This window comes from Ceratina calcarata, unplaced genomic scaffold (assembly GCF_001652005.2).
Source record: "Ceratina calcarata isolate Rehan_Ccalc_2016 unplaced genomic scaffold, ASM165200v1 scaffold239.2, whole genome shotgun sequence".
Lineage (NCBI taxonomy): Eukaryota > Metazoa > Arthropoda > Insecta > Hymenoptera > Apidae > Ceratina > Ceratina calcarata.
The window spans coordinates 199,442-223,518 of record NW_017145835.1 but is presented as its reverse complement, the minus strand read 5'-3'; the positions used below and the strand labels follow the sequence as shown (position 1 = coordinate 223,518).

The following is a 24,077-nucleotide window of genomic DNA, read 5'->3' as shown; positions in this document are numbered from 1 at the left end:
CTTTCATGTTTTAGATTAATTGAATAAATATATATATATATATATTGTATATTCTTTGCACACAATCGCGCAAACCTTTCAATCCCCACGCAATTATTTGTGAAAATAAATACGATGTCGTCGAACGTTGTGAGTCAGGTTGTCTCCACGCGCTCCAATCGGTAGCATATTTGAATTGATGGATACATATTGTAATCTAATACAATCTTATACTATCTTGCTTACGCCTTCAAATTCCAACAGCCTGACTACTGATAAGTTGAAGTTCGTGAACTGCAATCGTAGTTCACAGTGCACGAAACGAACGGTGATTCAGGAAAGATCTGATTTATCTCGGTGTTTATTAGCCGCTCTCTAGACATCAAATTAAACCGGTTTCGTAGACGAATACTACGTAATCGCATCTCCCGTGCCGTTTCCACCGTAGCACGGTAGTGGTGCCAGGTAGGCCTGTCAACGGCATTTAATGTGATTCAGGGGTGCGAGCATGAACGTTCCCCGCGCTATTTACATGCGTACGGTTTGCCGGTTCAGATCACAGGGGAAGATAATGAGACACGACACGTTGACCTGTCACCGCGTTCGTCCCCCCGCGTCGCGGTCCCACCGACGGTCTTCGTGCAACTTCGGCCGGTGTCGTCTCGTTCGTTTCTCTTTTCATCCAACGCTCGCAGACTGCCCTCTCTCTTTCTCTGCCCCCACCGCCGACGCAGCGTCCCGCGATCGCGACCCGTGCCCCGTCGGCCCCGTGCTCCACAGTCATTCCGTTGACAGCGGCCGTGCCGTTTGTATCGTGTGGATCTCTCCGCGAAAGTCGATGACAGCTGTCAACGCGCTGCCACTGGCATTGGTAACGTTGATCGGTGAACGCGATCGTTCGCTTGGTACACGCGGCGAGTGCACGCTTTTCGTGGATTCTTTTTATGGTGAAACGGGCCACAGGCGGAAGTGGACGAGAATCGGCTGCGGGGTTGACAAATGTGCGATTGGTTGCGCGGTACCGGGACACGCGAGGAGGAAACACGACTGACAGGATTTGTTAGAGAAGGGGATGCGATGACCTGAAGTGTTTGTTTGTAACGAGACGGCACGAGTAAACGGCTAATGGACAGATGTTGAATCTGAGCATTTACAACATCGTGAGCAACATCGGCACGATGGTCTTCGGGAGCAACAAATTTCGAATACGAAGGTACGAGTTCACTCAATGGTTCATCTTGTAATTTTCACACAACTTGGAATTTTACAAAAAAATTCGATCATCATCCTCGAACTTTCGATTTCAGGTTTAGATTTTTTCGTATTATATTCTAATTGCTCGAATTTTGTAATACAACGTAATTTCATTACACTGTCTGATGGTCGTTCTGACTTTAATTTTTTGGCACCGTTATACTTAAGCCGTTTGGCTGAATGAATCACTAGCCACTTGTCCTACTCTGAAGTCAACATTTATATACGAAACTCTAGTCAACTCAAAATTAAATATGTATTTTTCAGTTACGGTCTGTTGGTTTGCTGAATTTGACCTTAATTTGAAATCGTGGACAAATAACATACCTGTCAGTAGTAAATACATAGCGGAATATTATAGATAATATACTCTTATCTGGAATAATTTCGACAGATTGTTAATCATAAAATTAATTAACAGTAGCGACTTTTCTCGTAACGAGCGATAAACAAGCGATAATGGATAATTATACACTCCGTATAATAATTTGCAAGAAACCACATCATTGCTTTATGTAATTCTCGCGCAGTCGTGACCATGACAAATATTGTGACTATATACTTTGTCTTCCTGAGTACATTAGTATTTATATAGAAAGGAAAAGCGTAATAGGATAATTCTGACCAAAACTAACGATTAGATTTCAGTGGAATTCTTACAATATTTGTATAAAATCAAGAGGTATACGAGAACTGTTTATTATTACAAAGCAGAGATCGAAACTCTGATGATCGTAAGGAGCCGTGAGTTGGAAGCGGGATTCGGTTGATTGGAGCGCAATTGGCGAGTAAGCAGCGGTGCCACCGTTTCCTCGTTCGCCACGGGAGCAAATCGCGGTTGAAAAACGCCGAAAGAGGTCGAGGGTTCGCGTAGGAAAGGTGTCCGAGGAGGCGTGCACCGGTAGGAAGCGCACGCTATCGCGTCGTTCATTTTCACCTGCTAGATAAAAGGATACAGATAGTGACTGCAGCGCGCGTTTTATCGACGTTATTTGCGTGCGTGTATCGTGCGCTAGGTAGAAAGTCCTGTCGGTTGACGCGTTCTCAGTCAGTTTGACGATGATAGATGAACCCCCGTGGATTATTTTATTTCTCCTCGTAGATCAAAATGTTTACGATCGACTAATTACACATACGGTAGGACATCAAATTAACAAAAGTTTCATCGTAGTCTGATTTAAATTCTAATAATTTTAACAATCGTTCATATTTTTGTGTTCAGCAAAATCCTTTTTTAATGAAACTATTTATTATAATTAATTTTCAATGGAAAGAACGAATGGAAATTAATATAATGTATATAATTTCGAGTCTTGCACGAAGACCATAAAATATTGATCATGACTCACAATTATATATCTTTTACTGAAAGTTAGTAAGACTATTTTATTCTACTTATTCGCAAGTGATTGAAAGTGCCTGCTTAGAGTTATAAAGAAAATATCGAATGTGTTTTGCTTCGCGTGGCAGCGTGACAGGCTTCGCTAGGGAAAAGAACGCATATGATTATCGCGGCAGAACCATTTAAAGGCTTCCCGTAGCCACCGTCTTTTTTTGGAAGCCATCTAAGGTCATTGCGAACGGTGAATCGTCTATTTCTCTCCTCGCAGGCATATCGAAAAGTGAAAAGAAAAAAAAAAAGAGAAAAGATATTGATCGTTCCTTTTGACATGTTGAGAACTTTATTGTGTTTCTTCATGGCAACGTCCATCAAATAGCCGGACAGGCGAAATTAGCGGTGCCTGTCACATGACTGGCTCGTATTTTTTATTTCACTTCGACCCACCAACAGGCATCCACTATTTTGTTCTACACATATTTCTATACACATCGCACGGTCTATATCTGAAAACGTATTTATACGAAATCGTTTAAAACTCCTGACATAGATAAAGACGAAACTGCAACGTAGTTGCATACCCGGTTTTCCGCGTGTGCTCGTTTTAATTAACCCATCCATCGGACACGGACGTACGGTACACACGCGCGCGATACAGTTCGCGGATAGGCCTGCTAGTTTCAGGAATCAGCTTACGTAGCTTAAGAAGTAACCGAGTCGGTGAAGCCTGGGAACTATTCGCTCGATACGGCCGGGACCGCAACGAGCAAGAACGGCTGAAGCGAACGTGTCCCTCGTTCGCCGACGCTCCTCGTGCCTGCCTGGTACTCTATTTGTCGCGGTTCGTGATCCTCGCAGCGTCGCGTAACGACGGTTTATTTATTTCCTGCCCGATGATCGAGATTCATCGACGAGTTTATTGACGGCCCCGCTGTCTAGTCGCGAATACGATTCATAAACCGTAGACGTCTCTCTCTCTCTCTCTCTCTCTCTCCTCCTACTCCTTTCCCTTACTTTCTACACAACACTGTCCCTCTTCTCGTTTCTCCGGTACACGCGCTCTTTCCCCCAATCTTTTAACTATATTGCACGTACGTAAGTACGGACGTACACCAAGTGGTACATACGTTGTTATTTAACTGCCGGATCAAACGGATATTTAACCGGTTAATTTAACGTTTACATGTTACGACGCGACGGCCGTATTTATTTCCGCTTCTTGCCGCGAGCAACGGTGCGCCGCGTACGTACTATTTACGTGTTACACGTACGTTAAACTTGTAACTCATGCGTGCTTATCGTACGTCTTTTCGTTCAGCTTTTACACACTACCCCCTCTACCTTCCTGTGATTTCTTTTTAATCCCTTTTTTAATTGGTTCCCGGTCCGATTGGTCGTCGCAAGGCAATTAAAACTGCTTTATAGGATGTTCCGTCGGATTCAGCGCGGGATACGCGCCACGGGCTGAAATACTGCAATAAAGGTGAAATGCCAATGTTGTTGTATCGCGCCGTTCGACTTGCAACACCGTTTTAAAACTTCTCCCTCGTTTCGTTCGCCAACGGGTTTCTCCTTTGTGAAAATTAACCGCAGCTGTCGCACGCAAATTGCAAACAAACCTGTTCATAATAAACAATTTTCGCCTCGTAGCAATTAGTTTCATCGCGACGGATATAAGAACGTGTAAATCCAAGCCAGTTACAAATTGTTTTCTCTAGTTCTTCTAGATGAAAAGTCTGCCAGAGGATCCGCCGTTTTTATTATTTACACTGGATCAATTTGTGACGCGACAAAAAGCGTAATTGATCGGACAGTGAAATGTTTTTCGGCCGATTCTTCCCTCGATCCGTCGCTTTCCTTCGATCATTAATCGTATTTTCACGAAGTCCCCGTTTCTCACGTTCTACTTCAATCAAATCGATGGAAACGCGCAAAAATTCGTAAATAACGGCGGCGTGCCCTTTTGATTTGAAGTCTCTTCGCCGTGCCGCTCGTTTCGCTGCTCGTATCAGATCGGTTTCCGTGAGCAGGCGATGGCATTATCGGCCCTCAATTATCGTGTCCGGCAACTCTAATTGAGCTCGCCTTGCCCGGGATTAACGCGTACTCAATCCAGTTTCCGATCGAAGCCACCGATCGGGCTGATTGATAACAATTAGGAACGGCCGGAAACAGGTTTGCTATCTCCCATGAGACGTCGCCTCGGACCTGGCAGTCGGCTTTTCCGGTGCTCTCTTCACGACACGCTCCGTTGTGTCTGACATAATGGACCGTTGTTCTCTCACGAACAAGACTCCGACCTTACGGGCCCAGCTCTCCTTGCCAGTGAATCGACTGCGTTCCGTCTTGCCTCACCTCGAAACCGATTGCGGTAAAATCGTCGTGGGTGACAGGAGAATCGAGATTCGGAACACTAATTACCCATTGATCGCCCCGTACATTACATGACAGATCTCACTGTTATTTCTCGATAAGCTATCAGCAAACATAATACATAGAGTTGCTTAAAAATCGTGAAATTAAATTGCAAAAATCTGAATGATTATTTCACGTACACGCACAGAATACTATCAATTCTTGAGGGGATAAAAAGCGAAAGAAATTTAAATTGCCGAGATATCAACGTACCGCGAACAGTCACGCGTTTATTAATTCAGTTTTTCCCGATAGACGCGTTCGCGCAACGCGAGATATACAATACGTCACCCGCAACTACGACTTCCGCGATTCCTCGTAGAGCTACGCCCATCCGTCGACTGGCTTTCAATCAGAACGCTCCGATCTGAACGTAAGATGAAATATCGTCGCTAATGGGCCGTTCAATTAAATCGCTCTTCTCGGAAAGTAAATCCATCGAAGAGTAGGAGGAGGAGAAACGCGTCATGTTTAACGGTAGGCCAGTGGAGTTGCCTCACTAACACTGAGCCTCCTAACATATTTCACGCAAATTTTCCACCGGAAAATTAGCCTGACGAAACGATCCGTTATCAGTCCGCGGGAATCGAGATTTCCCCGCGGAGTGAATCGAGTCAGGTGCAACACGACGCGTCGTTAACGTAGCGAACAATGCGTACGACGAGGTGCTACGGTTATACATACACCATATTCCGCTTTAAACGCGTAGCTGCAGTTTAACGTAATGAACCGTTGCTCATTTTCTGTTGCCGGTGGTTCATTAGCTTCCACGAGAGGCAAGAGCGTCTAAGTAAAAGAGATACATCCTCGAATAAATTGTCACGACGACGTTTAAGGGTAATAATAAATGATTTCAAACCTGAAAACACGACAGCGTTTATCCTCGCGAGGATGCGACTGGCCACTTTCTAATAATTCTCGTCTCGTCTGGGACACTCTGTCATTAGGCCGGCTCTTAATGTCACCGGCCGAGCAGCTTGTCTCTCGCCGATTGACCACGGAACGGACAGCCGAGTCGTTGTCCTCCGCGAGTTTATCAGAAAAGATACCACGGGAAGGACACTCGCGGAACAGATGGATATCGATAGCCTCGTCACGATCCGTGCCGTACCGTACCATTGCCCGGCCTATCAACTTATTGGAATTCAAAGGTGTTCCATCTCTAGAAACGAGCTCCGCGTACTCAGTAGCTGGACTCGTAGGCGGAAGAGACAACGAATCTCTTTGTTTCGGCGCCTCTGTAACTCGTTCGGTTTCTGAGAAATCGGCTCGCAACCCGTCTCCTCCTCCGGTCGTTTCTTTTGTCATTACCGAGGAATGTCAGCTGGGGATCATTTACGGCACAGCGTGGTAATTGCCCCGGCAAAATTGAGCTCGCCCGACGACGAAGTGGGATTAATCGAACCCGACTCTCTTACTGTAACTTCCTCTGTCCGTTCGATTCGTTCTTGACTCCTTCGCTCACTACCGTTCGTTGAAAGCGAATTTGGAGAACAGATTTTACATAGTCAGGAAGTAGCAATAGGTTACAGTTAATTTCGTGTCAGTTGCATAAATAGAACTTCATTGCTTCGAACTTGTCATACTTCTACGAAGTATCTTGATAATAATTGTCACAGCCTAGTGCCAAAGTGCCAAGTAGACATTTAACGCCGACAGTCGGTACTTTTAAGGCGTTTAACAGTATGCCCTTTCGTATTGATACCGTTAACCGCATCGGATTCTTTTCCTCGTCCGATGCTGCCGCCGCCGACTTCTTCGCAGCTGCTCCATCGCGCCTCCATTAACTGCTTTAAAAATCTCCTCTTCCGTTATCCTTTGTCTTTTGACGCCTCGAATGATTATTTAGTTCCCACCATTCACCTTCTCTATTTTGTTTCATTACTTTTCTATCCGCGGTGGTTAGCCCGCAATCTACCTCGGCTATCTATCTCTCTTTCACCGGAGCCACTCTCTGCTTTTTACGTTATTAATTGTAACGCGCCGTAGACTTCTCTCGCTGCGTTCTCGTTATTCCCATCGTTTTTCATCATCGCACACTGTTTTCCATGCTAACAACGGTTTCGTGAATCGCTCCTCTAATCGCAATCATCCATTGACACGCCTGATCATTTCGAAACCTGCGTTCTGAACCTAAAGCCTCGTACGTAGAAATAATGGCGAATGGTAAGCAACAGCAGGAAGTGTATTAAGGATGTATTGACTATACAGTCAATCCCAAAAGTTTATGCACTTTAGAAACGCATTTTTTAAAAAGAAATCAGACGTCGGAAGAACNATTTCCTTCTACACTTTTTAGCACGTAGCTATTTATTATTAGCATTATTCTTCCGACGTCTGATTTCTTTTTAATTATAGGAAATGCGTTTTTCTAAGGTACATAAACTATTGGGATTGACTGTATAGCCAATACATTCTTAACTTCGAGATGAGTTTGTTGCTAATTCAGTTCCATCCGTCGAAGACTCGTGTAAAATATACGATGAATAGATTGGCTTCATTTTTTTCATACACGCTGCTATTGATTATACTCGCATTCTGAAATGAACTGCGTTATGATAATTTGTTATGGATGCCATAACTAACTGTGCACAGCACTTCATTACGCATAATGCAATTTAATATTAGATAATGAATACATTTTGCTCAGTGATTAATGTTGTTTATCAATAACCAATTATCGATTCCAGGAGCTGCGATAGAAGTGCAATTAAGTTATACGAATTCTTATATAAAAACTATGACGAAGCATTGAAAGTTTAACAGTTACTAAATATTATAATTATAAAACACTGTAAAAAATTTTATAAATTTTGCGAGCATATTAAAAAAGTTATTACATCTTGAATTCTTGTGTCGAGTGACAGAATTTTGTAATTTTGTATAATTCTTAATACATGATTTAAGAATATTTTGAAGTTGAAATATTGTAAATTTTGTGGCTATTATTTAAGATATACAATAAAAAGTACGATCTTAAAATAATCCTGTTAATATCTACAGGAAACGTGATTAATTTAATTTTCTTGTTGTCTAAAGAAATGTTTCCAAAAGGGGTGTTCGATTATCGACAGTATAATTGAATATTTGTGTAGTTGAAAACATGAAATTCCGGATTCCCACGGACTTGCAGCATCATATACAATTATTAATCAACGTCATCCGGTTCGGCATTAATTTGTGGAACGACCGGTCCGCGATCCGTAGAAGAACGTGCGCGCATCGTATTGCCGTGAATTTCATGCCTGTCACCCGGGGACGCTACAATTCCTCGCCGTGACAGGGAACACAGCCCTTTTATCGCCGCGGCTGTTTCCGCGTTATTGAGCTACCGCTCTCCGTTCGCTATTATTAATTCCTGGCGCCTGTACTTTCACACGGTCTCTCTGATCTGTTCTCCTCAGCCTCTGAGGGATGCGTTCAATATTCCTGTTGAAAGATCCAATAAATTAATTGGAAAATCTCTTCAAAATAGAATATTCCTAATTTATAATATTGGATTGAAGCGTTGCTACTTCTGCTGATGAACGTTGGCTCGATATTTCTCGAGCAAAGAATAACACTTCGTAGGTGTTATGACACTGAAACTTGGACGCCATATTTTCCAACGAAGGTACTATACGACTTTTTATGCTTCCATAAAAGAATAACGGTCTTAGTCATTCTTATTTCCGTGCTCGCGAATAGGAAGAAAATCGTCAAGGGTACGAGCGACGATAAAAATGTTTCACGACTCGCATTCCCGAGGATAAGAACAGATATAGACGTTTCAAACGGCTGTATTGCGTCAACTAGCTAACTCTTTTCATGCACTGTCTCGTCCAACAGCCTAACTGAGTTATGAGTTTTATATTCAAGACAATTACTCACCCGACAATTAGATCTTCCTTTTATGTCGCTGATTTCGTCTGCTTTATCCTTCGAAAATCAAGAACAGGCATCATGGAAAACTAAACAGAAAGTTTCTCTCTTTAAATATTGCAATAAGCACATCAAGGATTGTAGGACGACTTCTCTTTAAGCTTCACATACATCTTCTATGTTCTATTTAATGTACGTTTCTTCATAAACTTTTTGTTTACAAATTCATAAAAATCTAGTATTTAATGATAAGTGTTCGAACACTTTCGCGAGCCACTGTGCATNTTATTATTATTATTATTATTATTATTATTATTATTATTATTATAGAAAATCGTGTCGTGGCCCCATTTGAGACTGACGAATTATGTACAAAGCACTGCTGCGTCACGCAATGTTTGATAATACTACAACGAAAATGTTGGCTGTTTTCAAAGCAGTCAATCCTCGTGGCTGCTTTCGAAACGCGATGTATGTCAAGTTTACGTTCCATCGTTTAACCGAGTCGTATTAAACAAAATCACAAAGATTGCAGCATTATGGTAAAAAAAGAAAAGAAAAATACGAGCACGAGTGTAACATGTTTCACACTTAACTGGTACAACTCAGATCACACTACGTGCGCTGCATACGGTGTCCCACTTCTCACAATCAGTAGCCTTTATATGAAAATGTTTTTATTATAATCAGTACACCGAGAGTGCGTGCATGATAAAAAAATCTTGCGAGTTCACATTCACGGTTCGTTATAATTGAAAGAGAGAAAAGGTAACGATCTGTCCCAGTTTCACCTATGCCTGTTGATTATCTATGCGATTACCATACCACGTGAAGGATAAACTCGCCACTTATGTTACTTCTTTCGTCGTTTAGCCTCTTTCGCAATACGTTGGTCAATGGCATTTTATCTTAATTGATTCGCAATTTCTGGGATACGATTAAGTATTTCCCTTCGAAACGCAAATGCAAATAGACGACTTAATTGCCCCTCGCGACGATGTATACGCGAAACCTTCGATACAGTGTCATTTAGTAGGCGCATTTAATTCGCGAATGCTGCTTACTCGGTAGCTAATTAACATTCGCCGGCTGTAATTAAGGGGAGCAGGTACACTGGTCAAAGTTGCGTCGTGTATCAAACGCTCTTTTTATGGGAATTTCCTGCAAGGATCTCCCACGTACGTAAACGCACACACGCTTAGTTGTAACTACCTATCAGAACGACAAGGACAACGGTGTAATTGATCGAGGCCAGTGACGAAAGTGAGCACGACCTTTGTAAAATTTTTACACGAGATATACGAACTCGAGTTTGAATAGTAACGTTGGGGCGAAGTACATATACAGTCTATCGCAAAAGTTTACATACATCTAGCAAGATATTTGCTTTGAAGAAGAAATAATTCTGCAAGTTTTTTTTCATACAAAACTGTTGAAGAAATCTGAGTTCGTTGACACGTTTAAACGGCTCGGTAAGATCAAGTTTTATTAGACTAGCTCCTGGAGCCAACTCGAATGACAAGGTAATCAATCTGGTTCGACGAGTTTAGACGATCTCCAGTTTCAAGTTTTAAAACATTTCTCGTCTTGCGACATCACCATTCGTCATTGGCCGACACGTGCTCTTTCAGCGAGTTATTTAAACTGTAACTATCCAGTTATAAATATAGCTCGCACTACGGTCATTCAGATTACTTGTAAAACAGCGTGTACCGACATACCGCATATTCTCAAGTCGGAGCAAAAAGTTTCATAATGTCCATTCAGCGTCTTGGAATTAATTTCGAGGCGTGGGAAAGCGAGCAACGACGATAGCCTCCGGCTTCTACGGTTTCAGGGCGCAGAGGCACGCGTTACGTGTCGTCCACCAATTAAGGCGTCCATTACGTATTAATCGACGTTGGCACCGTTATGGTCCGCGGGGTCAACCGTGAATCACGGCAGTCGCTCCCGCGTAGAATACGTAACGCGCGGTAGCCAGCACCTCACGGCCGACCGTTCGCACCTCTGCCAAGCCTGATCATCGGTCATTTTATTTACACGCCTTGTTCCCGCGGACGTTGCGGAAATTTTCTAACATTAAATTATCTGGCCTCGTCTCGTAAGAGTTTTTTTACCTGGCTAATTCTGGTTTTCCCCTCGTCCTTCTCGCGGACGTGAGTAATACGCGAGTCGAATCATTGTCATTCGAGTGTTATCGAAACGTTCACGACGAATCGATAACGCGATGGTAATGCATCGCGAGTGCCTCGATAACCGTAAACGAATTTCCATTTTATGCAGGCTGCCTCTCGTTAGCACGTAGTTATTTTCATAGCTCTGTATTACCAGGTTTATACGAGCTTCTCGCGAATGAATGCAAACGTCAAATGTCTTGGAATCATAGCGCATTCGACTTCAATCAATTGATAAAGCCAGTACTTAACCGTAGTGGAACATATTCTGTATAACGACTACGCAAATAAGGACTTATTTTATGTCGTGCATTCAAATGGATCAGAAAGAGTTAAATGTGTGTGTAGTTGTTTCACATTATTATTATTATTATTATTATTATTATTATTATTATTATTATTATTATTATTATAGAAAATCGTGTCGTGGCCCCATTTGAGACTGACGAATTATGTACAAAGCACTGCTGCGTCACGCAATGTTTGATAATACTACAACGAAAATGTTGGCTGTTTTCAAAGCAGTCAATCCTCGTGGCTGCTTTCGAAACGCGATGTATGTCAAGTTTACGTTCCATCGTTTAACCGAGTCGTATTAAACAAAATCACAAAGATTGCAGCATTATGATAAAAAAATCTTGCGAGTTCACATTCACGGTTCGTTATAATTGAAAGAGAGAAAAGGTAACGATCTGTCCCAGTTTCACCTATGCCTGTTGATTATCTATGCGATTACCATACCACGTGAAGGATAAACTCGCCACTTATGTTACTTCTTTCGTCGTTTAGCCTCTTTCGCAATACGTTGGTCAATGGCATTTTATCTTAATTGATTCGCAATTTCTGGGATACGATTAAGTATTTCCCTTCGAAACGCAAATGCAAATAGACGACTTAATTGCCCCTCGCGACGATGTATACGCGAAACCTTCGATACAGTGTCATTTAGTAGGCGCATTTAATTCGCGAATGCTGCTTACTCGGTAGCTAATTAACATTCGCCGGCTGTAATTAAGGGGAGCAGGTACACTGGTCAAAGTTGCGTCGTGTATCAAACGCTCTTTTTATGGGAATTTCCTGCAAGGATCTCCCACGTACGTAAACGCACACACGCTTAGTTGTAACTACCTATCAGAACGACAAGGACAACGGTGTAATTGATCGAGGCCAGTGACGAAAGTGAGCACGACCTTTGTAAAATTTTTACACGAGATATACGAACTCGAGTTTGAATAGTAACGTTGGGGCGAAGTACATATACAGTCTATCGCAAAAGTTTACATACATCTAGCAAGATATTTGCTTTGAAGAAGAAATAATTCTGCAAGTTTTTTTTCATACACACACAATTAGTATATCCTTTAAAGCTATCATAGTTCTAATTTCCAAGTTTTTCTTGCTTAGGGTAATTGACGTTGAATAAGTATACGAGCTTTTGCAACTGACTGTGGGCAGTGCTGAAGGCGAGTACATACAGGAACGATAACGACACAGGTTAACGCTGTCATGCGGGCTTGATAAGTTGATAACACGCTTCCCACGCGGCGACGTGCTATGTTCTGACTTTTCACCCAGACAAAGACACTAGTGCCTGATATCTAACGTTATAGTAATTCATTCTTATTTGAACCATTGGCATCGAGAGATGAACGATTCTTCAAAATACTTTTCCAATATTAAACGTTTTTTAAATTTAATATTAAGGAAATCGACTGTTTATACATGTAAGCATGTATGTATATTGTTTATTGCACTGTTTCATCGATGACAAAGTGAAACAAATCGATTGGTTCCGCGGGGTTTACAAGGTTATTGGATTCTTCACAATTTCCTCGTTTCATTCTTACTTTCTGTTGCCTTCGAACGTAATTACCGTCCTCGCAATGTCAATGTCGTAAAATCATGGGGAAATCGGGGACTCCGCCGAAAACAGGTAGTCAGCTAAGTTGCACACACGCGCGCGCCGTACTCACCACAGCCTCGTTGATCGTGAAGGCGCGCGAATGAGGAATCGAGCGATTGACCCCAATTTTCACTCGTTACGGAAACAGCGCGTCCACTCTCCCGGTCGCGTAGGTATGTATTGTAATGAACGAAACATGGCTCGTTACGACCGTGACTCCGGCGTGCATACGTCGACAATGTGCATATTACATTTCATAAACGGACATGAATCACGGGGACCTTGAATCAGCAAACATTGAGTACGCATATGTGGAGATGCACGTATGTACGTGCACGTGAGTGACGGCTGACGTGCGAAAGTGAATCCTCCTTTCTTTACTTTATTGCAAAGTTTATAAACTAGAACGGCTCGCTCTGGGTTTTAGCAATCGCGCCAGGAACGTTCAACCAGGAGGAGGTTTCGTGTTAAAAGCAGAAACGGTTAATAATAGCATTCACCGTCAATAATGCGTCGCGTGACGTAAATCAGAATGCGTGTCGATAATAGGATCGATTTTAGAAACAATTATCAGTCAAATGAATTAATCCTTCCGGAATTATGAATAAAAGTAATATTCGAAGGAATTTGTTTAGAATAACAAAATTTTTTGACCATCCTAATCTTTCAAGAATTAAATATTTCTTGTACATGTACACCACTCTGGTATCTCAAAAGCTATGTAAACTTTAATTTCAGTCCGTCATTTCAAGCTATCACTACGTTTATCTGAACAGATGCGTCCTTCGCAAGCAGACGTGATAGCAGGTGGACATTAAAGGTGTACCTCGTACGGCACGTGCAAAAGGAACGTCGCAATTCGATCGAATTTGAATTGGAAGAAAGTTTTTTCATTATTCTCTTTATTCCATTGCCTGTTTCCAACGACGAGCACCTAGTCGTGTATTTCCGACGGGAAATAAATTTTCGGTGGAAAGGAAAAGGTTTACATAAGATAGAATTTCCATTTCCTATCGTTAATTCGTCAGGCGCGAATCTTTCCAGGGAGATCGAACCCGCTGATACGTGCAGGCAGTCGCTGGCCAAGTTGGATGAAAGCGTGTAGACAGTGAGAAAGTGAGCAGGCCTGAAACCGTGCTCTGCCGTCTAGTAGAGTTTTGCTTCCTTTCCTTCTGTTTTTCGCCGTGTTTCTTCATTCGCATGAATATGCATTCGAAAGCAAACTGGTAGATACCGCATTCTGACGGCGCCATCAGCGCTCGAATGACTTTTAAATCTTCTTTAAATTTTTAATACGGGAACTATTTTGTCATCCCATATATTACATAAATACCATCATAATCCTTTATCTGCATGTAATATTTATAAGAACAAACGTCTGTCCAGATTTCACTTTTCAAATCAATCCCATTAAAGTTTTATTTTACATACAAATCCAGAACGCAATCATCCGATTTCTTTTACCGCGTTGACGCAACAGGTGTTTTTTTTTGTAAGAGCGAGTTGCTTTGGGAATTCGTACGGTAGCGCAACGTTTCATTCCCAATATGTAACCGCGTGCCGCGCCGGACGGCATGGGAAAACAGCGAAATACCTGTTCACGTTATGACGAGTCGTACAGTCGGTTACTCTCATAACAGTACTTATTCGCTGCGCGGCCGGTGTTCCCTAGCTGATTGTGAGTAGGCGGAGAGTAGACAAGTACGTTGGCCGAAGCGCAGAAGCGGCTTCCACGAAGCCGGGGTCGAAAACCGTAGCTCGCGACGCGAGACCAAGATAGACGATGAAATTCGTGCGAGTCGCGGGAAATTGTTAATTGCCCGTACGATGCTCCGCGCCGTCGTGTCGCGGTTCGCCACGGCTTGTTTTGCCGTGCCAAAGGAAATAGTCGTTCTAAACAGTTATAATAGCGATACGACACCTTGCAAGCGTGAACTATGCGCTAAAGATACATTTTGTCCTATTATAATTATTTTTGCAATTATTATAAGCTGTGAACGTTGAATGTTTGTGAGACCAACAGTAATGCGTATAAATGAGCAGATACGATGCATGAAATACGTCGCATATTCAATGATATCCATTATCGTTGAGATTACCTTTGCAAAACGATTCAAGGATCCAACGACAAGGCGTAATCGTTTGTGAACGTGAAATTTTTCGTAAAAAAACCAGTCGATCCATAGCGTGTCCTCGGTTATACACGCTGTAATTCCCCGGACGCACACTTTCATCCGATATCCTTTGGTCGAAACGCATTTTTCGAGAACGCCGCAGCGGACGAAGGTTACCTACTTTTCGAGCAATACGAGGAGGTTTCACTTGCGCTGACTCCGTTGTTTACCACGGGCCTCGCGAGTGTCCCGTGGAAAAAACATGTTAGAATGAGACTATCGATTCTCGAATTAATTTCGTGACACACCTACCCAATCGCGGCTTTCAACAGCAATTTCGTGTCCTTCGGGAAGCGAGCTTCCCGGACACGTCGAAGGTGAGCGTTTTCAGTTCCTGAACGTTTCAAGATACCACGAGAGAAAACACAGATTTCGTTTTCACTTTGCACTTAGCCAAAGCTGGACAATAACCAGGAAACGATGTCTCTCGAAAAGGATTAATTAACTCCGCCTGTCCCTACCGAATCGCCGAAACGAAACACCTGGTTGCTAGTTTCTAGCTCTCGAAGCGGTCGGGGATCGAGTAGTAAACGCATGCACGAGTTGACAATCCTGACATTTACGTACGCATAGCTGTAGAGGTATCCCAGCTCAGTTTTGAAACTCCGAGCCACGTATTATACATTTAGTTAACACCTGCGCCGCGCCGTGCTTGGATCGCGAAAACAATAGGCAACTCGATTACATTCAGCCCGGCAACCTGAATACAATTTTCTAACGTAGAAAGTGTACTAATCGATGCTCAAACGCGATTCCGTAAAAGCGGCTTAGTCGAATTCTCCTGGAAGATTTTGCTGTTTGAAGCCTTCGAAGATAAAATACCACGTGGAAAATAATTCTATAGATAAAACTATTGATGTAATAATATTGATTCGATGTTTCAAGTGGATTATGGCAGTGACGGGTCTCAAATCCTCCATATGGCTTGTATTGAAATATGTACACAGCTTGATTGGTAACAAGTGGCAAGATATGAGGCCATAGAATTACGACGATAATCTGCAATGGAATTTTGTCGCAAGTGTTGCATGAATAATGTTTATAAATGATATAATTGTTATATGGACTCATGTACTTTTTTAAATGCGATAAAGATATTGCAGTATAGTATATCATATCTACTATCCAATTGCAATAGATAAATGAATTTAATTTTCATTGATCAATTTTCATGGTAAAAATGAAACACGGATATTTGTAGAATGTTCCCCTTTGGACATTTTAATTAAAGAACCATCGATGAGAATTAATTTACCGATCGACTTAATCTCATTGGAATTTAGAGGTTCTTGCCATAGCACTTGAACGTTTACCTCGTTAAGTGATTCATTCTCGTTTATGTATTCATCCGCCAACGGTATTGCGTTGGAATTTAATGCTCCTTGATCAAAGGATCGACTAAAATAAATCAGCGTATTTAATGGAGAACGGAATTATTATTGGCTCGGGGGACTGGGTGCGTAGCATGTTAACAAACTAGGAACCGCTGAGGAAGCATTATCAACGCGTCTAATTGCGGCAGATCGATGCGATAACGCTTATGGGTGCCCGCGATCATAACCGGAAGTGCGCAGAAACACGTACGAGCGTAATCAATGCCCAGCATTATCGCTTTTCTAGTTTCTTTCACCGATAAAAATTCCGCCACACTAAATCAACGGAGATACCTATCGTGTTGTCGAGATATCGGGGAAAACTGTGTTACGCCTACCATCCGAACGTCATCGCAAAAGTGAAATAAAAACACGGCACATAATAATGTACATTTTAATACCCGTCGCCTGGCTGAAATATATTACTTTGTACCCGTTTATCGTTGCATATAAATCATCGCAAAGTATTTGTTCGAGTTTCGAGAAGCTAGCAAGCTTTCCGTTATGTTATTTAGATATACTGGTCCTTTTCCAATTTCCATAACGTCGTTCTTTACGTTCGAGTGAAATATAGTTGAAGAAACTGCATTGCCAGCATGTTATTTCAAATATTTATAACTTCTTCAGAAACTGGATTAAGGGAAATCGTTGGACGATATTCCGATAAATCGTTGCGATAAAAAATTAATTATGCAAGGAATGAAATATTTCAGATTGCAATTTTCGTATAGAAACTTGCTTCTACAATTAATGTTAAAATTTATTTATAACTGAAGAACGTTTTACATCTTGGATATCATTTTTCTACGATCACGATTGGAATGTATCAGAACACAAACTCGCTTACACGTTTTTCCGGGGAAGAAGAGGCTACCAGTGGACACGTCGACAGCTTCCTCCTGTTGGCTCGCGTGCGTGCATGATCCCCGGCGGTAATTATCCGCGCTCGGGACAGAATAAAAAGAGCAACGAAGAGGAGAAAACACGTGTCGTGAAAGGGGTACCGTGCGTGTACGTCGTTACGTATGATCGTTACCGAGAGTAACTTTTTAAGGCTAGTGCGTGCGCCAGCTCCTGCTATCTGGCAAAATGGTTCGTTACTTATTTCATGAACGAACCTTGCTACGTACCAAGCTCTCGTTTAAAAGCGCTCGAGTAATGGAAAAAAAAGCGCGCGCTTGTAATATATACCTCGAGCGCGAAGCAATTTGTTAAGTACACACAGACGTGCGTACTTACTTATCTACTTAGCTTTCCTGAGATCCGTTTTCCGGGTTCAAGCTTTTCCGATGGTTCCGTTGAACGAAACATTTGCGTACAGTTCATTAGGATTTTCTTGTAACTGGCGAAGATGGCTCGTAGGTAATTAAGCCTGTTGCGTGTAGATATCTCGCTATTGCGCCGCGATTTTATCTCGTCTGCCATGTTAAATATAATATTATATCTGATAATACATTTTCGTTTAATTTCCTCTTATATTTACTTGTAGCAAATTAAAAAGTTCTATATACCTGAGACTCAATGAAAAGGAAAATGGTTTAATAATCTTGAGGCTAAATTTAGAATCGTCAGAGATAAAACTGTTTTAACCAGTTTGACGACTATATCCGTCATAGAAGAATGGCAGAATTTTGTGTTATGACGGCTATATCCGTGAATAAATTCATTCATTTTCTAAAATAAAGTCGTCCTTTTGACCCAATATTTCAACAGCGTCACTTACTCTGTGTTTGACGACTATATCCGTCATCGCTTGATTATCGCGACGCACACTGGGGCGCACTTTGCAAAATGATCGACACAGTTAACTGGTTAAAACGAAATATTAATCATCGTTGCTTCTTAAAATAAAATTTAACGAACAACAAATGTGGCTTCGAACGATGTTCGTGAAGACAGGAAACTGCGGTTTTCTATGGCTGCAATTCTTGTCACCAGCGTTCGTTTACATAATTCCATATACTTATGAAATTGTGTACGCATATATGTACATATATCACGCAACCTGGCCAGTTACACGGTCACGTTGCATAACCCCGTCGCTTTCTACAATGAAATCGTTTACTCGTTCCAGTAACTACTGTCAGATGATTGAACGGATGAACCGTGGAAAAAAAAACAATGAAAGAACAAGAGGGCAGCGTTGAATCGCGCGGCGCCGGGGACGGGGTAAAGCGCGAGAGAACGAAAGAAGATGCTCGCGGAAGCGATTCGCGTGCTCGAAGATCCGGGACGGTTGATTTTCCTTCCTGGCTCGTTCTCACAATCAGTTCTCACGGTGCACTATCGCGCTCGCTTCGGAAATGATAGACCTGCGGTGGCCACTTTATGGTTCGCGAGCTACCAGCTACTTTTTTCTGTTCCCGAAGATTGCTTCCTACGAATTACTTTTTTAGATGACTCATAAACGATCTTAATAGTGAATAGAAAAACGGGCAAGACGATATTCATTATTACTAATTCGCTGTAACAGAAATGCTCTTTGATACGCGGCGTCCATTGACTTAATAGGATTCACGTATAAGAATGAAGGACGATATTACAATACAATTGATTGAAATTTTTTAAACTGAAGATTTTGGGATTGGAATTGCTACTGTGAACACACATACTTAACGCTGGACATTTGGTGCACGTCTCGTACTCGTTTGCAAGTTCGTCTGTCACTTTTGAATTGAATCAGACCGCGTTTCACTTGACATACTTTGTGCCAAGCCCGTATTAGCGGTACGTATCGCCAAATTAAACCCGCTAAGTTTCTCTGGACATTTATGCTTTGTGACGAACGTTGAAAAGAAGATAAATTATCATAGTTCAACGAATGATTCTAAATTCTTAGCTAATAGCGCTTGTTATATAAATCGGGAATTATTAAATGTAATCTTACAGCTTTTAGAAACCAGTCCGATTCGTGAAGGATTTTTAGAAACGAGAAATAATTATATAACTAGTTATTTAATAACCTGTTCAGTAATATTTACTGGTAAAATCGCGTTTGGTATGGTAGCTCGGCGGCCGATTTTTTCCGAGGCGGCCGGGCCGCGTGTTTAGAATTAAGACGCGAAATTTTATTTTACTTTCATCCTTTGCTCGGGCCACCTCGTTACGGTAACGAACTTTCTTTTCCGCTGTCACGCACGATCCTAACCAGAACGGGACAGAAAATCTGCGAGTCGATCGTGCGAACTTCTGCATAGTTCTACGGTAAATAACGCTCTCTAATTTAACTGGAAACTGCTACAGATAAACTATTGAACATTAGACTTGTGGAAAATGTTCTCGATTCCAAAGCGAAGGAAAATTGTATTTATAGTCATTTGTATATTTGTTAGTTTTCTTGCCGTGTATAAAAATCTGTCAATTTACCGAACGAACGTAGTTTGATAATATCAACTCAGACCAGATTGTAACGAATTCGACATAGATAGATACCGAGGTGCAATAACGTAGGTCAATTGACCTGCAAGAAATTAAACTTCTCGGTAGTTCGCCAATTTATTGATAAGCCATCAAGGCAAGATATCGTTCACAAACTGCTGCCGGTTTTGCTCGAACGACCGTAACGAGACCGAAGTAATTAGGCACAGTAGACTTGATTGTCATCGCTTTCGAATCGTGTTCCACAGAAGACCACTGGAAACGTTCACCTTTTCGATGGAAATGAAAATTTCCATTTCCTAATATCTTCCAATTCCTAAATAAAAATTTATAAATATAATAAATTTCCAATTCCTAAATACTTATTTTCAACAAAAATCTAATATCAATTCTAAGAGTATATTTCAGACGTTCGGATGTTACATTAAACGGATGTTACATTGCGTACGCTTGTTCGTGGAAAATTCGCTGAGAGTTACCCGAGGCGGAACTTATTGAGATTCACGTAGCGTACATATCGGCCGGAGTATCCGGTCGCGATCAAATCCGGCTTGCGTCATAATTGGAATATCACACGGTCGAGATCCTCGCTACTACTCCTGACAGTGTAAGCCGATTGCGTTCTATGGTTTATCAATCAATCAAGATTAACAATTAATCATCGTTGATGCGCTGGTATGAATTTCGCAACCGGAGCCCAGACAATCGTTCACTTTTCCTCTCGACATACCCGGCGAGGTGCGTCTGAGGCTGTACATCCCGTTGCGTGTAAAATTGCATTTGCTGCATATTCTAGATTGAAGACGAATTCCTATTCCTTGCGAAAACGTGTCTGATAATTTTATCAGAATTCGGACAAGCTTGACTGTGATCTGAAATTCGAATACAGTCTTGTAACCACGTGTTAAAGTCGTACGATCAAAGCGGGCAGCTGCGTAATTATGTACACATTCACGGTTGGACGTGTGAAGAACGTTGCTCTATTTTCGTGCGTTTATTTCCGACGGCTGAGCAATAACGTGAACTTTGGGTGTGGCAACAGATGTAATATGAAAGATTAGGTATTTTCGTTCTACCGGGTGACCTTGCTGTGTTAGATGAAAAATTGCTGTCGTAAAAATATATTCTCTTTTTTATTGCAATAACTCTACTTTTCTCTGTGTGGAGATTCGAGCAGGATAACGAGTTTTAATATTATAAAAAGAGATATAATGATCTAAAATGATCGGCAAAGGCATTAGATTTTTAATTTAAACTATTAAGACGTACTCTTTTTATTATTATCATCTGATCGTCGCATTAAATTCTGTTGCAGGAGCCAGTCGAAGGCCTCTTACTTGGCTTATCGGCGGGAACGCGGGGCGCCCGATACCGAGGGCAGCTACAAGAGGACCATGTCACCTACGTCTCGCTTAGAGGACTGGCCGCCGCCGCGAGACCACGACGATCCGGTTCTTCTGCGCGTCACGCCTCATCATCCCTTGCAACACCATCACCATCACCATCACCATCACAATAATCACTATTCGCAACAGCCGGAGCTGTCCAAGTCTCACAGCGTGGACGCCCTTCATCATCGACTGGAAGAACGATCCGTGCAACAACAACAGCAGCAACAGCAACAACAACAAAACTCTACGGAGGTGATCGGAAAGTTGTCGCACGATTTGAACAAGAAACTGCAGGCCAGCGAGCCGGCGAGATCGCGAACCAGCGAGAATAATAACAACGATAACCTGGAGGATCGACATCAACATTATCACCACCATCATCATCATCATCAGGAGAAGAGGCAGCAAGAGAAAAGGCACGATTATGAGCAACGTAGGGAACGGCTGTCGCCCCAGAGCGTCGAGGTTCTTAACGACAGGAACCGACAGCTGGAACGCGAACGCAGGAAGCTGGCGGCTAGTTGCGAACCCCTACCTCAGAACAGAGAGGTAATATTTCTCTTTGAACGTTTAGCACGCTCGCCTCCATGCCCCGTCGATGCATCCTCGGTTCAGTGGGTTACTTAAGTGTAACACTGTCGACATTGCACTTATGTACACTAGTTTATTTCTTTCTGCTCCAAATCACGTACGGCGTCCATATTATCTCACTTCGTTTGTATCTAATCATTTCTTTATGTTAGTATTTAAAGAAAAACGGTGTAGATTAAAATTTGAATTTATCTCGGCATAATATTGCATGACTAATATAAGTAAAGCAAAGGACGAAGTACAGTAGCCTTCACCTATGATGCATCGAGGAACGATAACTACGGAACTGACAGCGAATATCGATTAATAATAATAATAATTATGTCTGTTTTATTAGAAGCAGAATCGAAGCATGGACAGTCCCTCGTCGGTGGTCGAGAAAGATTTCTTCCGCGAGCGAAGCGCCACTATCGAAATGACCTCTCAGAACATCGAACTTCTGAACCGACGTAACGAGAAGAGAACTAGCGCGACGTCAGCCTCGACGAGCACTGCTGTCAGTACATGCATCACGACGTCACCGACGTCAACGACGATGACGATCGGAACGGACAGTTGTTGGCCACGAAATGGTCACGAGTCGCAGAGTACCACCGAAAGCTCGACAGTCTCCGTGGAAAGACCTCCACCACCGACCAGCTCGCCGCCCAGGTCGCCGAATCAAGCGGAACGGGATAGTCCAAGAGGCGCGGTGGCCCGACGATCTGGAAGCTGTTCTAGTTCTGCCTCGAGTAGATCCTCGGATTCTTGCATATCTCCGCGAAACTTGTCGAACAACTCCTCTCCTAACAACAGGAAGGTCTCCAGTCCCACCCAGACGGACAATTCTGGTTCATCGAACAGATCCAATTCGCCGGTTCGTTCGAGTCAGATGAACGAGATTGAGTTACGAGTGGACAGATCGTTGAGCAAGTCCAGATTCGGTGGAAGGTCCTCGACGTCTACGATCTCAAGCATGTCGAAGGCTTCTTCTTCGTCGTCGCCCAGAAATTCTCCGGTCGATGAGGACAGATCGCCGCCTTTGTCTTCGCCGTGCGTGTCGCCTCAGCCGGGAATCGAAGGCCTGACTTTGGTACAACGCACGGAAATCGTGCTCCGCGTGAACACGGCTACTAGCGACGCTGCCTCGCAGACTGATATCCCGGACTCAACGGAGCTTGAATTACCAGCGAAGAACTTGGAGATTCCGATTTGCAGGAAGAAGCTGCCGGAAGAGATCGAGTGCGAGGAGCTGGGCAGGGATTTGGCTAGTCAGCTCAGTCCGAACGACAAGTTGGTGCCTCTTCTGGGTGAGTCAACGTGTCATTCTGATTACTAAAATTTCAGTTAACAGCGTAACTCTCAATCGGTTTACACATTCTCAAATCAACTTATTGTAATAATGAAATTATTAATAGTAGAATAAACGAGTGAGTCAGTTTGTAAAGTTTATTATTAAGAGAAAGAGAAGTAAATTTCTATACGAAGTTCTGAAATCACAGATATAATTGTATTAGATAGAATTATGTATTCTTTAAAGATAATACAACTAATCAGGGTCAATTGACGAATAGAGTATCCTAAGAATAGCATAACTGTCATTAGAAAGTGCGTTCTCACAAATCGTCTCCAGTACTCAAGTGAATGTTATATTAAAAAATTAAACTAGACTCGAAGTAAATCAAGCATCTTTCCAATTAGTATATCGAATTATATTTTCTCTTTACATCTTTCCCTGAGATCTTAATTCCTATTTAAATTTTAATTCTGAATCAATCGTGTTCATCGCGATCACGTCTGCATAAAAAAATTAGAGATTGATTTAACATCTTTTATGTTTCTTCATCGACTTATCGCGTGTAGTCTGGTTGAGCGCAGTTAATTTCGTTATTCGACTTCGATCTGTCCACTCGAGCAATTTATTACTCACGCTGTGACAGCGTTTGTGAGGACACAGATAAGAGGCACAGACACGTCCAGTTTAACCGTATCTGTTGATGCGCTGCGTCATCTGCGACAAGGTGGAGTCCACCGGTCGCGAGTCAGGTCGACGACCTTTTATTTTAATAAGCGTTAAGCCAATCGACCGTCCAACCGTGTTATTCAATTACCCGTCGTTTTACATTTACCTTGGTTATTTCCACCGTATAACGCGTATTAAGTATGGCTTCCAAGAGAATAAAAATAGACCACAGGCGAAGAACGATAAGATTACACAACTTCTTGATTTTCTGTTTTTAAAAGAAAATTTCAAAGCATTTCCCTA

At 42.2% G+C, this 24,077-nt stretch overlaps 1 protein-coding gene and 1 long non-coding RNA gene across 2 annotated transcripts in view; one reads left to right on the top strand and one right to left on the bottom strand.

The window, feature by feature from the left end:
• Nucleotides 1–774: 774 nt before the first annotated feature.
• The window catches only part of LOC108622765 (protein Shroom-like), a 28,993-nt gene continuing 5,690 nt past the window's right edge, over nt 775–24,077 (top strand). The window contains exons 1-3 of the mRNA XM_018020845.2: nt 775–1,192; nt 21,166–21,790; nt 22,170–23,121. Coding sequence (XP_017876334.1) covers nt 1,113–1,192; nt 21,166–21,790; nt 22,170–23,121 — 1,657 coding nt within the window. The 5' untranslated portion in view covers nt 775–1,112. The remainder of the gene's footprint in view (nt 1,193–21,165; nt 21,791–22,169; nt 23,122–24,077) is intronic.
• Nucleotides 7,970–13,404, bottom strand: LOC113464046 (uncharacterized). Its single transcript, XR_003388873.1, has 3 exons — nt 12,996–13,404; nt 8,858–8,937; nt 7,970–8,416 (listed from the first exon to the last, which is right to left on the bottom strand). It is a non-coding gene; the product is annotated as an uncharacterized LOC113464046 (long non-coding RNA).